Genomic DNA, 15,749 nt, shown 5'->3' with positions numbered 1-15,749 from the left:
TTTAAATGCACAACATTTACGATACTTCTCCCTCTGAATATTTGATCCTGAGTGAACAATGATTTCATACATTTGATCTCTGTTTTGTGTCTCAGGAATTAACTTTGGACTCTTTTGCTTTTAATAGGCTACTGGAAGCCGACTTGGTTTGTTCACTAAGACTGCCTCTACCCTTCTGACCGCCATCATTATTGCTTTTGTATATGACTGGCGATTAACTTTGCTTATCCTGGCCTGCATTCCTTTCCTTATTGCTGCAAGTGCTATTCGACTGAGCTCTGTGGCTGGTCAGGCATCAAAAGATCAAAAAGCTTTGGAAGAGGCCGGACGAGTAAGATCTCCAATATAAACTAAATGGGTATAATGTTATATCGTTTTAAGGACAACATTGTCAGTGGTGATTTTCTACAGAAATTACTCTGAAATATATTAAATAAAACAGTGATAAAGAGAGACACTCTGTTGTAGTGGGATGCTAGCTCCACTCTAGTTAAGGTTGAGGATGACTTTTCTTATCGCTTTAAAATCCACACAGTTACTCATATTGCCTTAACATCATTTTTTTTGCCATTGAATTTTAACACAAAGTTAAGGTTGCTTGGTGGCATGTCGTCCGCTTGGAGAACCTTGAGTTGAGCAAAACTCAAACTTCTGAACATCAGGAATTGCACAGTTAAGATTGCTGATGCAACCTTAACTCTGCCCTCTTTCAGTAATTCCCCAGTGCTCCCTGTTAACACACGTACCTTTACTCTGCCGACCCCACAGTTGCTGAAATATTCAAGCTCTTCACTTTCTTCTCTAGTCCATTCAATGTCACCCCCAGGATTCCATCTAACACTATGAAAGGACAAAAACGGGTAGGGGAAGGTTGACCATGCTAGCTTCCCTCTAGCCTCTTTCAGCTATGCCTCACTGTGCATGTACTCTCACTGGCCCGTGGCACTATAAAGATTCAGAAGGTTCCACTTCACTGTCACACTTAGCGAACTCCCCAGAAAGAATATCATACATGTACAATGTGAGAACTGCTTTACAGCCTTTTACAGCTCCCGTGCCCTGATGGTACATCTCAGCTGGGAGGTGATTCCCAGGTCTCATAGACATACCCATGCTAGCTCTGCTTGAGGTAGTGCACTAAAAAGAGCAGTGTAGCCAGGACGGTGGCTTGGGCGAGCCTCACAAGTAGTATGTGCCCAGGGGGTCTGGGTGGGTTTGTACTCATGCGGGTAGCTCAAGCCACTGCTCGTGCCACCCTCGCTATGCACAGTGGGTACATCTATGCGAGCTGGGACTCGCACCTCCCAGCTTAAGTGTAGGGCTACTGTTACATACAAGATACCATCTCAACCTACACTTTCACTTAGCCATCCTGAAAGCATTAGAATCCTTTCAAATTCCACCTCACAGCTGACAATATCCTTTGTAATTAAAGCCCCGTGCCCTGTTACTGACATAACCTACACAATTCCACATAGAACTGAGACATACTTTATCCTGAAGGTACACATGCACCTCCTGCCTTTACACACACACACACACAGATCTCCTCATATCTCAGTCACAGCTCTGTCACACATCTCCAAGTCATCCATAGATCTCGCTAACACACCTACCAAGCAGAGCTAACTACTTCCTCCGCTCTTCAGTTCAGCTCCATCTGCCACTGAGCACACTCACTTTGCCTGGAGTGTGCATAGATAATAAATGCTTAGATTGCTCATATGCCAGCTCGCTACTGAAAATACTCTTTCTAATACAGCCCCTGTGCCCTGCTAATGATTCTGCACTGTACTGATGCACACAGGATGCTGAAGGTACATACCTAGCTCCTCCCTTTGTTCGGACATCGGAGGGTGGAAAACACAGAGTTCCTCCTGTCCGAAGCTCTGCTCTGCTCTCTCACATACCTCAGAGTGATCCACATGTCCTCACATCACCAACACACTTACCAAGCAGGCCCAACTACCGTCTCCACCATTTAGTGTGGGTACATCTAGCATCCTGATTGCAACTGGAGTATATGCAAATAATTCCCATTGACTACTGCCAGCTCCATGGAACAGATGGAACATGGGGTGGGCAGCCTTTCTTTTTTTTTTTTTTTCTTTCTTGTCCTGTAATATTGTTAGATGGAATCCTGTGGGTGACAGTGAATGGGCTGTAAAAGGACGTGAAGAGCTTGTACATGTCAGCAGCTGCGGGGTTGGCAGAGCAAAGGTGTGTGTTAACTGGGCACTGCGGAAAGAGGGCAGAGGTAAGCTTGCATGCACAACCTTACTTGTGCATCTCCTGGTTTTCAGTAGTTTGAGTTTTGTTCCACACAGCATTCTACAGGGGTTCGACATACCCCCAAGCAACCTTAACTCTGCATTTAACGGCGTTCTTTGCCATGGAATTTCCAAAGTTTTTTGTGTTTTTTTTTTTTTTTTTTTAAACAGGAAAAGCTCTGGTGGTGTTAGGAGATAGTGGCCATATAGGTAGTTGTACATCTAGTGTTCCACAATTAGCATACTGAGCCAGCTGCACCCCCTGACACACACATTCATCAGCTGTGCCTCACCAGCCCTGCTTCAGCACACCTCCCCCGCCATACCTCTGACCCAGTCACTGCATTCCCCCATCCCCACTACCATACAGAGGCCTCCCTATTGCAAGCAGGGAACACCTCTCCCTGAAGTTTTCACTCCCTGTGTACTAACTTTTCTATTGCTGTCACTTCCTCCGTCCTCTAATCTGACTCACATGCAGTGCCTGGGGTGAAGGAGTGCTGTGTTCCAGTGGCATAGTGTTCCTGGTCGTGTTTCAGAATGGCTAGAGGGTGGGGTTTGCAGCAGGCTGGTGGGAGAAATCACAGATAGGGTTTGTGTTCCAAAACACTGACAATTTTATGTTTGAGAGAAAAATCCTCTGACCCCTTTCCGATAGATGTGCCCCATCTCCAAGAACAGTGCAATGTCAGAGCTTGTAATGGTTTCTGGTAGGCCACGAACCCTCCAATTAATGTGCGTCCAGTAGCTTTCCTGTAGTGTTGGGGTGCACTGACAGAGCTGGGAGGTGCAATGGGTCAGGTGGGGTATAGGAAGGTTGGGGTACACTGGAAGGGCTGGGGCTGCAGGAAAGTTGGGGTGCATGAGGGGTTGGGGTGCAAAGACAGCTGTGGGATGCAGGGGGTTAGGATGCCAAGACCAAGCTGGGGGTTGGGGTGCAGGAAGGTTGAGGTGCAGGATGGCTTGAGTTTATTGGCAAAGGGGGCACATGGGTTGCAGTGCACGGCTGGGGTGCACTGGCAGAGCTGGGGGGTCACGTGCCTCCATCACCTGAACCGCTTATCTCCCCTACCACCTATTCCTAGTTACCCCAATCCACCCTCCCAGCAGGGTTGCCAATTCTGGTTGAACCTATTCCTGGAGGTTTCCTCACATGACACAATCTTTAAAGATTAATCTTTAATTCCTGAAAAACAACGAGGAGTCTGGTGGCTTTGTGGATACAGACTAACACAGCGACTCCTCTGATACTTTAATTCTGGGAAACTCCAGGACAATCCTGGAGGTTTGGCAACCCTCATTCCAAGAAAGTTTACACATCCAATTTTCCACCCAAATGCTTTGATTGCATTTCTCCCAAAATGAAATTACCTCCTATGACTCTCACATTGTAGCAATCTCCAGCCACTCAGTTCAAAATTCCTTTTGTCTTAGGTGGGTGTTGTAATTAACTTATCTTTAGCAGTGTTAATTGAAGGGTGAGTTCACAGCCATCCAGTGGTCTGTGATTTATCTTCCAGTCCTTAGTATCTACCTATGAATTCTAGATCTAGAGTTCTAGCTCTAAATTTTTGGGTTTTTTTAAACACCCACCACCTAGAAACTTTTTTTTTAAAAATGGCTGTCTTTAGGGCTTATATCTCCAGAACGTCTGGCTCAACAGATATCAAGTTTGGGTCACTAACCCTACCCTGCCATCTCCTGAGGTGCACCACTATAAATTGGTGAACCTTATGGGGGTGCAAGATACGTGTAGTGATCCAAATTTGGGGTCATTTGACCAAGGGGTTTACAAGATGTTATTTCCCACCAAATAATCAGCTTTTCTAAAGGTTCGTTCTAGAAATGGTTTTTTGCCCACATCTAGAGATCAGACCACGGGTCTAATCCTGGCACAAGGGTCTCACTCACTTGAGGGTTACCTCCAGAGAATGCATGGCATCCATTAGCCCTTTGGGGGAAGCAAGATTCAGAACATTATCAGCAAAAGAGTTTGGCCATCGACTTAGGCTCTTAAGTAAAGGTCAAGCACTCCACAAGTTACACTGAGCACGTATGTAAAAAGAACCCCAAAGGATTTGCAGGTAGAATATGGTCAAAGCAGCTGGATAGACTGAAGAGATGCACAGTAAGTGTTTGTTCCTGAACTCCCCCAGCTAGTGACAGTTCACGGCCCCCCTTTGCTGAAAACCTGGGAAAGCTTGGCTGGCATGTTGCTAAAATCTGTTACTATCAGGCTTTTATTTTGGAGGAGGGTGTAATGTCATCAAAGTATTCTTGTTTTAAAATATAGGCGTGCAAATGCTTGCTGGCAAGAGAGGAGCATTTTAGGGGATGGAGGAGTTAAGGGAATAGGGTGAGAGGGGTTTGGGGCTGCACGGAGAAGAGGGGGGATTATGGGGAGGGAGATAAATGGGAACAGGTGGTAGAGAAGGTTGGGTTTGGGGAATGGATACTGGGAAGCAGACATGAGGGTTTGTTGCAGAGGGTCTGGGGGGAATAGGGGCAGCTCCACATTCTCCCCGTCTGTCCCTTTTGTGTGTGTGCTTGAATCTCGGGGACCCCCTAGCTCTCTAGGGGAGTCTTAGCCTCTCTGTCCACCCCCTGCATGTGAGGTGGAAATTGGGGGGGCTTGCCTCTCTGGGGGTGTCTGAGCCCTGCACCTGACCCCCCTCTGTTTGCCAGGCTCTGAAGCTGCCTTGCCCAGCCGTGGGGATCTATCTGCCTTCCATGCCCCCTCTCATGTGAGCCAGGGTCTGCAGTAGGCATTGCTTTCTGGAGACATCTAAGGGAGACATCTCCCTACCTCCTCACATGAATTGGAATCTGGGGTGCTTTGTCCCTCTAAGGGAGTCTGGCCCCCTCTCTCTACCTCTCCCCATGTGAGCTTGGATCAGGGAAATCCGGGTGCTCTGAGCGGGAAGCTTAGAACAGGCATGCTCAGAGCATGCCCCAAGAACACACTGCTGAGAGAGGGGTGAGGAGCTGAGAATGGGCATGTCAGAAACTCTACAGTCTTGGGGAGGGGGAATGGAAAAATCCACTGGCATGAATGGAGCAGTTCATGTCTCAACTGCTGCCTGGGATATGTGTACTCAGAGCAAGGAGCAACTTCTTACCTTTTAATGGCTTCTATAGTGCCAGCTAATGCTGCTGTGCAACAAAATGTACAGGTGGGGGGAGGAGTACTTAGGAATCACACAGCAGCCATGTTGGCTTAGTAGAAAGACCACTGTGTGACCTTAGGCAAATAATTTAATCGTTGTGCCTCAGTTTCCCTGAGAATGATACTTAATCTCCTTTTTTTAAAAGAAAAACACTTGGAGAGCGAAAGATGAAAAGTGCTACAGATGTGCTAACTACGTAGTGGTAGGAGGACACTCAAACATAAGAGAATACTTCATATCTGTCTTGTCTCCCGATTTAGATTTCAACGGAAGCAGTTGAAAATATAAGAACTGTGGCTTCATTAACTAGTGAAGATGCATTCTATGAGAGATATATTGCAAGTTTGAATGGTCCATACAGGTAGGATTTGCTCTCAAACAATTCTGTTTTTTAAAAGCAATGAATACATATTTTCTTAATTTAAAACAACTCAAGATTTATTCATATTACATTCATTTTCAGACTGAAAATATTAAACACATAAATGATTTGAAAAGATTTTGGCAGGGTAAAATGTATTTACTCAGTTTCTTTACAATACATTTTTAGATGCTATTGTGTGTGATGTAATATTTGTGTGTGAGAGAGAATGTAATGACCTGGTATAAAGTTTTTATTAACATGAATATGGGATATTTACTTGCTTCACAAGTACTGCAGCAGAATGAGCTTCATGGATCAAGTGGCAAAGACTTTATACTACATAACGTCACCATATATTATGACTTTAACTACAAGTAAGGACTTGCAGGTCTTGAAATAAGGTGCATTTCTTTTTCCTCTTTGGCCTTTTCAGTCACACTCGACAAGCTAACCACTGCAGGGGCTAACTTCTAATATCCAAATATGTCAGACATTTTCCTAGTCTCCATTTTATTTAAATGAAATGATCTACCATCCATTTTGTTTCTTTCCCCTTAAATATGCTTTAAGTAAAAGTAGGGACTGAAAATGATAGTCCTCTGCCAATGACAGTTTTATGATTCAATATTCTATAAACCATCAGTATGAGAAAAAAAAATCTATATTTCATTGGAGAAATGGGATTCTCAGCTTTAGCACTTGTCTCTAGTCCTGGAAGGTCATTGTATCACAATATTATGATTTTTAGAGAAACTATTTTGAAAAACGTTTTAAAAATATATGAGCACTAGAGATGAGTGAAAATCTGAATTTCTATCCTATGGGAAATTCTAATATTTCCACCTCTGTTTTGCTCTGAAGTGGGACAAAATGTGAAAATATATCAAATTTTTTCACGGAAAGAAAAGTTTTTTAGAAAAATTTCAATTTAGAAATGGCAAATCATACCATTTTTGCATTTTTTCTCCAAACAAAATATTTGTATATTCTCAAATAATTGAAATATTTAATTTTTCTTTTGTTTAACTGACCTTAAACATTTTTGTTTCTATCTAGTTCAACATCAAACTGTATTTCCCTGTTTTGGAACATTGCCTCTCTTATGGGCCAGGCTCCCTGGTTGGAGTATATCTCCCATGATGCAGTGTGGTCTCCCCTCTGACTGACTGGCATAATGCATTATCGGAGTCACATGGCTATGGGTGCAAAGCAGAAATATTTCAATTCAGGTCAAACCAACCCAGAATAAAATATTTTGTTACTTTTTTCCCAATGGAAAATTTCAAATGTGCAGAAATTGCATTTTCTGTTGAAAAATCATTTTGCCAGAACTAGTTCCAGTTTCTTTGTCACAGCAAGGTCTGCACATAATTAAGGTGATTCAGTTTTACCATCCCACACAACAACATTGGTCACCATTTAAAAGTCACCATTGTACAGGGGGTCTGAGTTGCTACTTTTTCCTCTCCTGTACTCAGAACAGGCAATATCTGCAGTGCTTCAGTTATGCTGTGTTGTACACATTGACTTTTCTATGGTGACCACTACATTTATCCAAATTGTCCAAAAATTCAAGCATTCAAAGATCATAAGAGACTTATCGAAATTATCAATTTGCTTTGTGTCAGATCCTTGGCCATCCATAAACATTTATTCTGGAAACCAGCATTTGAGTGTTAAAATGTTTTGAGTATTAAAGGTAATTTTATCATAAGGTCCTATCCAACAAACAGCTAGTTGGGCTGAAGGGGTCTCATTTGCCATAAGTTCTCTCCAGAGGCACCTTCATGGAGCCCCTAGCATGCAGCTTTATTAATTATTATTATTTATTATTTGAGTGAGTGAGGTATATGGTTTGCCACCCCTAATACAAAGGTCTGACCTTCTCCCGGCCAGTCTCTGCTCTTGGCATTTCATGACAATTTTTTCCTTTAACAAAACCCCCTTTTTTTTTTATCAGGGACTCTCTAACAAAAGCCCCCCTATATGGACTTACCTATGGAATAGCCCACTGTGCAAACTACTTTCTCAATGCAGCAATCTTCAGATTCGGGGCATGGCTCATTGCTCATTGTTATACAAACTTTGAAAGTGTATTTATGTGAGTACACATCAGTCCAAAGACAGTGATTTCAACACATGGTAATTGTGTATCAGTCTAGTTACTGAGGCAATAGTGCAAGAGGTCCAACAGTTTAGAATCTAGTCAGGAGTTCAATTCAGGCAGAAGGGTTATTTCTGGGAGACGAAGCTTGAAACAGGTGTGTTGGCATGTATAGAGCCTGGCTCAGTTTATTTACTATGGAGAAACTTTTACTGTTGACACTTCATTGCAGACAATGGGCTTTGTGAAATGCTTCTGCATGGAGAAATTACATACCATTAGTCACCCGTAAAAATGTTTGTAGCTGTAAACCTCTGTTTCTAATCCTTTGTGTGTAATTTTTCTAAACCATAAAGTTGTAAAAATGTCACAGATCTCAGATTTATAGATAGTGTTAAGTCTGTTTGTTTTAAATAAGGAAAACAATATTTGTAATTTATGAACAATAATAAAAAAGTCTCTCTTTAGATGAAGTGAAAGATGTTTTGTGTTTGGTTTTCAGAGCCTTTTATTCAGTTCTATATGGTGTTTTAAATGTTGGGCTGTCCACTTCTTTGGCACCAGATTTTGGCAAAGCTAAAGTTTCTTCCCAACGAATCTTTCAGCTTTTGGATCGGAAACCCTTAATTGACAGCTATAGTGAAGAGGGTACAAAACTGGTAAGGCCATTCAGAAAGTCCTTGAAACTAACAAACCTGGTGGTACTGTATTGTCCTGAATTGTATTAATCTTGTTAAATTGCCTTTTGCAATGTCACAGAAGACAGGACCAGACAGGTAGGGAAAAATTGAACAGCAATAACTTAATAATTTTATATTTGCCCAGTGCCATTTATACCTTTTTGCTTGAGAAATTAATAGAATACTTTTAAGTGTGGTTCTGTTTTGAAAATGACTGGAAGAATGACATTTCAGTCACCTGTTCTGTCCGTTGGATGTATTCTGAGGCCTTGTCTACACTACCGGGGTAAGTCGACCTAAGTTACGCTACTCCAGCTACGTGAATAATGTAATTGAGTTCGATGTAGCTGAGGTCGACTTACCGCAGTGTCTTCATTGTGCTGCGTTGACGGGAGATGCTCTCCCATCGACTTACCTTACTCTTCTCGTTCCGGTGGAGTATCAGACTCGATCAGAGAGCACTCTGCTATCGACACCCGCTGAATCAATTGCAGCAGTGTCCATCTCCCTGGTAGTGAAGACAAGCCAGAGTTATAATTGCTTTCTTTAGTAATACAAGTATGTTTTCGCTGCTTTTTAGGCCTGTAAACTATGCAGCTGTGGGGGAGAGTGAGTTAGAGTCTATTCCTTCTTGTGCATTATCAGCAGACTTGTTTGCTAAGTTCCAGTCGGTTACATCTGTGTAACAGAGTCAAGGTGGGTGAGTTAATATCTTTCATTGGACCAAATTCTGTTGGTGAGAGAGACAAGCTGTTGAGCTTACACAGAGCTCTTCTTCAGTTCTGTATAAGCTCGAAAGCTTGTCTCTCTCACCAACAGAAGTTGGTCCAATAAAAGATATTACTTCACCCACCTTGACTCTCTAATATCCTGGGACTGACACGGCTATAACAACACTGCATACAACATTTGTGTAACCTCATTCAAGTCAAAGGGGTTGCACAAGTATTAATGAGGACGTAACTTGGCCTGCAGAACCTTTTGTTCCTGGTGATTATACGTGAGATGGAAAGAACCCAGCTTGTCTCTCAAAGTCCAGTGTTGACAGTTAGAAACTCATCTTTGTATTTGTAAACTGAACACATTTCATATTGTCTCTCGGTGCTTTTCATAAATGCTTTTACAAGCTGAACCAGCCTTTCGGAAACTTGAAATTGCTTTAGAATTCTAGCTTTTGGATAGTGGCCTCGATTCAGAAAAGGACTCAGGCACATGCTATAAGCATGCCAGTAATTCATGTGCACAATTTTAAGTCACACATGTGCTTGACTACTTTCCTGAATCAGCTCCACATGCCCAGGCTATTAATGCTCCAGGGGAAATATCTTCTTGCAGATAAAGATGTTAATTGAAAGTGAAACCACTCTGGGCCAAGTCCTGATGCCAGTGAAGCAGCTGCCTTTGACTTCAATGAAGCTAAGATTTGGCCCAAAGAGTTTAAACCTTGAAAGTCCAGTTCTCTAGGTGCTGTAAGAGCTCATTGTACTCGCAGTGCTGGTATTGTGGTCCTAGAGCTGTCCCATCCCCCAGGCATCAGAGGAGGCTCCCACAGTCTCTCCTAACATCTCCTTCACTCGCCCTTGTCTTCAAGTCTTCTTCCTTGCTACCTCTTATACTCAGAGCTCCCTTCCTACATAAAAGAGCCAATCAGCTACCCTTTCCTTATTCAGACCTACACTTAAAACGTGGTTGTCCTTGAAAACTATGAATAATCCACCAAAATAAAAATGTTTAACGCAATCTGAGATCTGATGTTCGCCTTGTACTATGTTCATCCTGCGTACTATGTGTTTAAATGACACTATTTAGAGAGTGAACTCCCAGGGGCAGGAACTATGTTTTCCACACACAATGATAGTGTCTGGATTATATGCAATGATGACAAAAAAGAGAGGTATTAGGGTTGTTTACTTAACTAAAGTAATGATAGTCCTTGCAAACCAGGCTGAAAAGGAATGATATAAATGAGAGAGAGATGCAGAAAAGAACCACTCAAGAAGGAGGGCCCATACACAGAAGATACCAATCCAATGGCACTGAATATTTAAGCAATAATAAACTGACAAAAATGCTCTGGGTTTGTCAGTGCCATACCATTTCCAACTGACTTGTCACACCTTCATTTAAAGGACCATAATGAGTTGTGTTTGATGCTTCTGTACAAGATAGACAGGTCTTCTATCATACATTTGTATTTTCTACCGTTTCCAGAGTCAGTTTGATGGCAACATTGAATTCAGGGACATCCATTTTATATACCCTGCAAGACCAGAAGCTCAAGTTTTGCAAGGACTCAGCATGAAGGTTAATAAAGGACAGACGCTAGCCTTGGTGGGGAGCAGTGGTTGTGGCAAAAGCACATCCATTCAGCTGCTGGAGAGATTTTATGACCCTATGGCAGGACAAGTGGTAAGAAAAGATTTGTGAAGCTGTTAACGCTAAGAGCTTATAGAACTGTTCTTCAAAGTAATTTACAAACATATCATCGTCTGCAAAACACTCCTTTTGAGGTGGATAAGTATTGTTACAGGTCCGGGTACTGCAGGGAAGACTTGGGACTTCCTTAAGGTAGAGCCGGGAGTAGAACTTTGGATCTTCTGACTCCCCATCCTGGCTTTAGATCACTGGACTGCATCTCTTGGTTGATTTACTTGATATATTGGAGGGGGCGTTAGAATATACTTCCCATAACGTAACCCTTGCCACTAGTCCTGTACTCATGTTAACATGACACAATTTGAGGTCTAATTCATCACTTGATGAGACTTTTGATGCAAGTCCTATTAATGATGATGGGAGCTCCAAGAAGAATAGCCTAGAGATGGTGAGTCAAAGGACGTTTGAATAAATGCCCAAAGATGTGGATTCTTATTGGAGCTCTTCAACCGTCTAGGTCTAAGAAGCTCATGAACAGACTTTCTCATGAGATCTCTGGTACCTGCCATCATCAGTAAAGATGGAAATTCTGTGGGCACATCTCATTATAGATTGGCAATTCCACATCTATTACGGAAGCTAGCAGAGCAGACATGCACAAAAAATACTTCTGAGAAGAAAAGGTTATCTGATCTTCTTTTGAATTTTCAGAGTTTTGGTTCAGTTCAAGTTTGGATGAAAGATCTGATCATCTATTATTTCATCAGAAGTGGTTCACTAACCACTTTACTTTTACTGTAACTCTAACACAGGTCAGAGGATTTTTACAGATTGGTGTTTCACATTTACATTGTACGCCTGAGGAGGAGTATTGCATTCTGCAGGGAATGATTTTTCCCTTTTTCTGTTTCTAGTTTGCAGATGGGTTCGATACCAAGTCTTTGCATTTGCAATGGTTAAGGTCCAAATTGGGTATTGTGTCACAGGAGCCTATTTTGTTTGACTGCAGCATTGCTGAAAATATCCAGTACGGAGACAACAGTAGGGTTGTCAGTCAGGAGGAAGTTGAAGAGGCAGCTAAAGCAGCAAATATTCACACCTTCATAGAAAATCTCCCAGAGGTAAATGAAAAAGTCTTTCCAGTCTCAGTGTGGGGTAAATACTCACTGTGACTTATCGAAGCAACTCCCATTAACGCAAAACAATATGCTTTTTTTTAAAAAAAGCTTATTTTCTTGTGTTTACAATTCTCAAAGAGGAAAATAGGAAGCTGATGTTTTAAAAATGTAACTTGCAATATGTATTAACACATACACAGTCATAATTAGCTAATTCAAATGCAAAATCTGAGCTCCAGTATTCTTGTTTTCCTCTACCACAGTGATGTTATATTACAACCATAAAAGAGACATTCGATTTTAAGCCTTTATTTTCATTTCCTCATAAACTTTGCCAATTCTTTTTCCTTTTTTGGCAGAAACTTTCTCTAGTTTTAGTCTTATCTGAAAGGTAAAATGTTTCAAGTACCTCTTAACCTTCATGTTTGCCATGGACTTAGTTCTCAAAGGGAAGAAAGACCTTGGAAAAGCCCAGAGAAATCGGGCTTCCTGTAGAGTTGCATGGAATTGAAAAAAACAATATTTCTTTTTCATTACCACCTAGTTTTTGAAAATGTACTTAGAAGAAAGTTTTGGATGTGTAAGAAATAAAGGGTCACCTCCTGAGTGTGGGTCTCTAGGGCCTTGAAATTATAAAAGTCTGTTGAGATCTATATGTTTAAGTACAGGTGTCTTTGACTAGACACATCAGTGGTTGCACCACTTGGGAGTTAGTCTTTTTCTAATGCTGAAATGAATTTTCATTACAGAGCAGTTATCAATACGTGTAGCTGTAGATATGCATTTTGATTCAAACAGTTAATAAGATCGTATAAAATTTTATTTTTTATTAAAAACCATTACATTATTCTTTTTTCTTTCACGGTGGAAATGCTTAATATAGTACATTATCTGCTATTAAAAATATAACTTTCTGTTTCTAACTTTCCTTCACAATGAATATTTACTTATACAGAAGTATAATACCCGAGTGGGTGACAAAGGAGCACAACTTTCTGGAGGTCAGAAACAAAGAATAGCAATTGCTCGTGCTCTAGTTCGTAAGCCAGCAGTTCTGCTTCTGGATGAAGCCACATCTGCTCTTGACACAGAAAGTGAAAAGGTTAGTAATATACATTCTACCATTTGTAATACACACAAAATTATGGGGTTCGAACGCTTCACTGCAAGAACACAGGCGCTCCATCTACAATACAATTTTGAAAGTTCCACAGAACAATCCTTAGCTCACTCTCTGTCTACGGCCTGCTTTTGCAAGGTGTAGAGTGCCTTCAACTCCTGGTGTCTAAATTGGGAGTTGATGGTAGTCAGCAACACTTGGGGCTGGAGACAAAGTGGGATTTTCAGAACTCCTCAGTTTGGGCCTGCCTCAGTTCCTTCAAAGTCAGTTATGAAATCAATGGGACTTTTAATGGGTTCACAGTTAGGCCAATCCTGAGCCCTTTGGAAAATCCCATTCATAATTAGCAGCTTTGAGTTTGAGACAGGTGTCTTCAAACAGTAGACTGTGATCTACTAGAGGAGGCCTTGTAAGGCAAGTCACCAGCTCCGTCCTCTTCCCTTCAGCCAGCAGCACTAGCAGCAAAGTGGGTCTCTTTCTGCACTATTTCCTGCTCTGTCTGGGTGAACAGGTGTTGCTACAGAGACCGAGAGGGATCCACTCTGCCAGTAGAACTGCTGGCTGTCAGGACAGAATGGAACAATGAAGAAGTTTAATGTTGTCCTGCCTCTGTCCGCTTCCCAGTCCTTTGATCCACCTGCGTTCAGAGGGTAAGAGGTGACATGCAGGAGCAGCTGGCTTGGAAAAAAGGCTTCAGCAACACCTCCCACCTCTCAGGAGATGTTGTGCAGTGAAGAGAGAGTAATTAAGCTGTCCTCTGCTGCTGAGCTGGCTGAGCTTCCTCACTGCATCCACCATCTCCAGGAGAGGGGGAGACTCCATAGGGACGAATAAACTGTTCATTTGGATGGGGATGCAGTAGAAGTGAGAAATGCCACCATGCAAACCGCCATCCAGTTGTGAGCCAGATGTCAGGATCCTGAATTTTGGATTTTTATGGACAACAAGAAGTGTCTGGCATTGCTGGTACTATCAATGAACACACAAGTTTTAGTCATGTCTATGTATTTGGCTGGTCTGCTTTCTCCAAACTGATCTAAGTATTGTGCAGGTCTGACTGACAAACACGTGGACAAGTGCATATGGCAGGGAGGACAGAGGTTGTTAGTTTCTCTAAATTTGGCATGTAGTTGGAAACAGACAGCATGCAATGTCAAATACAACACACACATTTGGTAAGCAACTAATATCACAGATAATTCATTACACCTCTGCAAATTAGTTGTGTTGCATGTTAATCTAAGTTTTATGTTGGTCCAAACTACATCCTTATGGAGCTCATTCTGCTAGCCTGTGTTCATGAGAGTAGTCTCAATGACTTCAGTGGAATTACTCACACAAATAAAGGTTGTAATATCAGGCCCCTGTGTTTGAGGCCTCCTTCATGCATGGGAAGTACTGACTCCTAAACCCCAGTGAGGAACACCCAAGTGATAATGTGAACTATAAAGGCAAAGGTGTTACCTAGGAAAGGGAAGATTCTCCAAGTAGTAAGTTTTTCACTGCATCTGTCTGCAGATTGTCCAGAAAGCCTTGGACGATGCCAGGAAGGGTCGAACCTGCATTATTATTGCTCACCGCTTGACGACCGTCCAGAACGCTGATGTCATAGCAGTGATGCATAATGGAAAAGTAGTGGAACAAGGGACTCACAGCCAGCTGCTGGCAAAGGAAGGACATTACTATGCACTTGTAAATGCACAAGTTTCTCATTAACATTAATGTTACAAACTAATCTATTTGTATAAATACACACACAACCCACAGCTAAGTCATATTAAAGATTCACCTCATTCCTGAGATGTCTGCAGGTTCAAAACACAGGCACGTAGTAAAAAACAGAGAAGAGACATTTATTTTTTCCTTGTGTCACAGCTTTAGTGTTACTTAATCCTATTGGTAAAATCCTTTGGGGCGTGTTGGTTAATTTTAAACTGCTTTTATATTAATGATTACAAGCCTTTCATGGAAATATATATTGACAAAATAGATCACAAACTGTTTGTTTATAAATTATTGTTAAAACCTGTATTATTGACCTAACAGAACTTACTGGTTCTTTTGAAACCATTAAGGCTATTTCAAAAAGACTTAAAATTTATTATTATTGGCCCAATGACCATGATGGTTCCTTTTGGAGCTGATTATTGTCAACATTGTAAATAGCTATTTAACAAAAAACTGTGCGTGGGGGTTTTACCATATGAAGTTAGATTTAAACATTTTTTTCAGCTTTTTAAATGGACTTTTAGAAATGTTGATCAATCTTTCTATAGTCATAGTGGTTTACACAGCTCTGTTATAATATTTTATTATCCGAGTGTTTTTCCCTTAATAAAGTCAACCATCATGCTTAAACAACAGTTGAGGAAAATATGTCATCTCCTTGTTAGAGAGACAGACAGACAGACTCGGGCAGCTCTTTTTTGGGTTTGCTTCTGGCAAACTCACCTTTTGGTTTGCCAAGGACAAAATCAAAACCACCTTTGGTTTTTGTTTAGTATTTACACCCTACAGGAGCTTGGAATATTTCACACTTTCAGATGCCTC

General features: G+C 41.6%; 1 protein-coding gene across 1 annotated transcript in view; it reads left to right on the top strand.

The window, feature by feature from the left end:
* LOC135873812 (ATP-dependent translocase ABCB1-like) overlaps positions 1-14,915 on the top strand; it is a 68,798-nt gene extending 53,883 nt beyond the window's left edge. The window contains exons 19-26 of the mRNA XM_065398427.1: positions 128-331; positions 5,698-5,798; positions 7,762-7,902; positions 8,408-8,564; positions 10,797-10,994; positions 11,876-12,082; positions 13,035-13,181; positions 14,718-14,915. Coding sequence (XP_065254499.1) covers positions 128-331; positions 5,698-5,798; positions 7,762-7,902; positions 8,408-8,564; positions 10,797-10,994; positions 11,876-12,082; positions 13,035-13,181; positions 14,718-14,915 — 1,353 coding nt within the window. The remainder of the gene's footprint in view (positions 1-127; positions 332-5,697; positions 5,799-7,761; positions 7,903-8,407; positions 8,565-10,796; positions 10,995-11,875; positions 12,083-13,034; positions 13,182-14,717) is intronic.
* The last annotated feature ends 834 nt before the right edge of the window (positions 14,916-15,749 follow it).

The sequence above is a fragment of the Emys orbicularis genome, chromosome 2 (genome assembly GCF_028017835.1).
Source record: "Emys orbicularis isolate rEmyOrb1 chromosome 2, rEmyOrb1.hap1, whole genome shotgun sequence".
In the NCBI taxonomy this organism is placed as follows: Eukaryota; Metazoa; Chordata; order Testudines; family Emydidae; genus Emys; species Emys orbicularis.
This window is presented reverse-complemented; position numbering and strand designations above follow the sequence as displayed.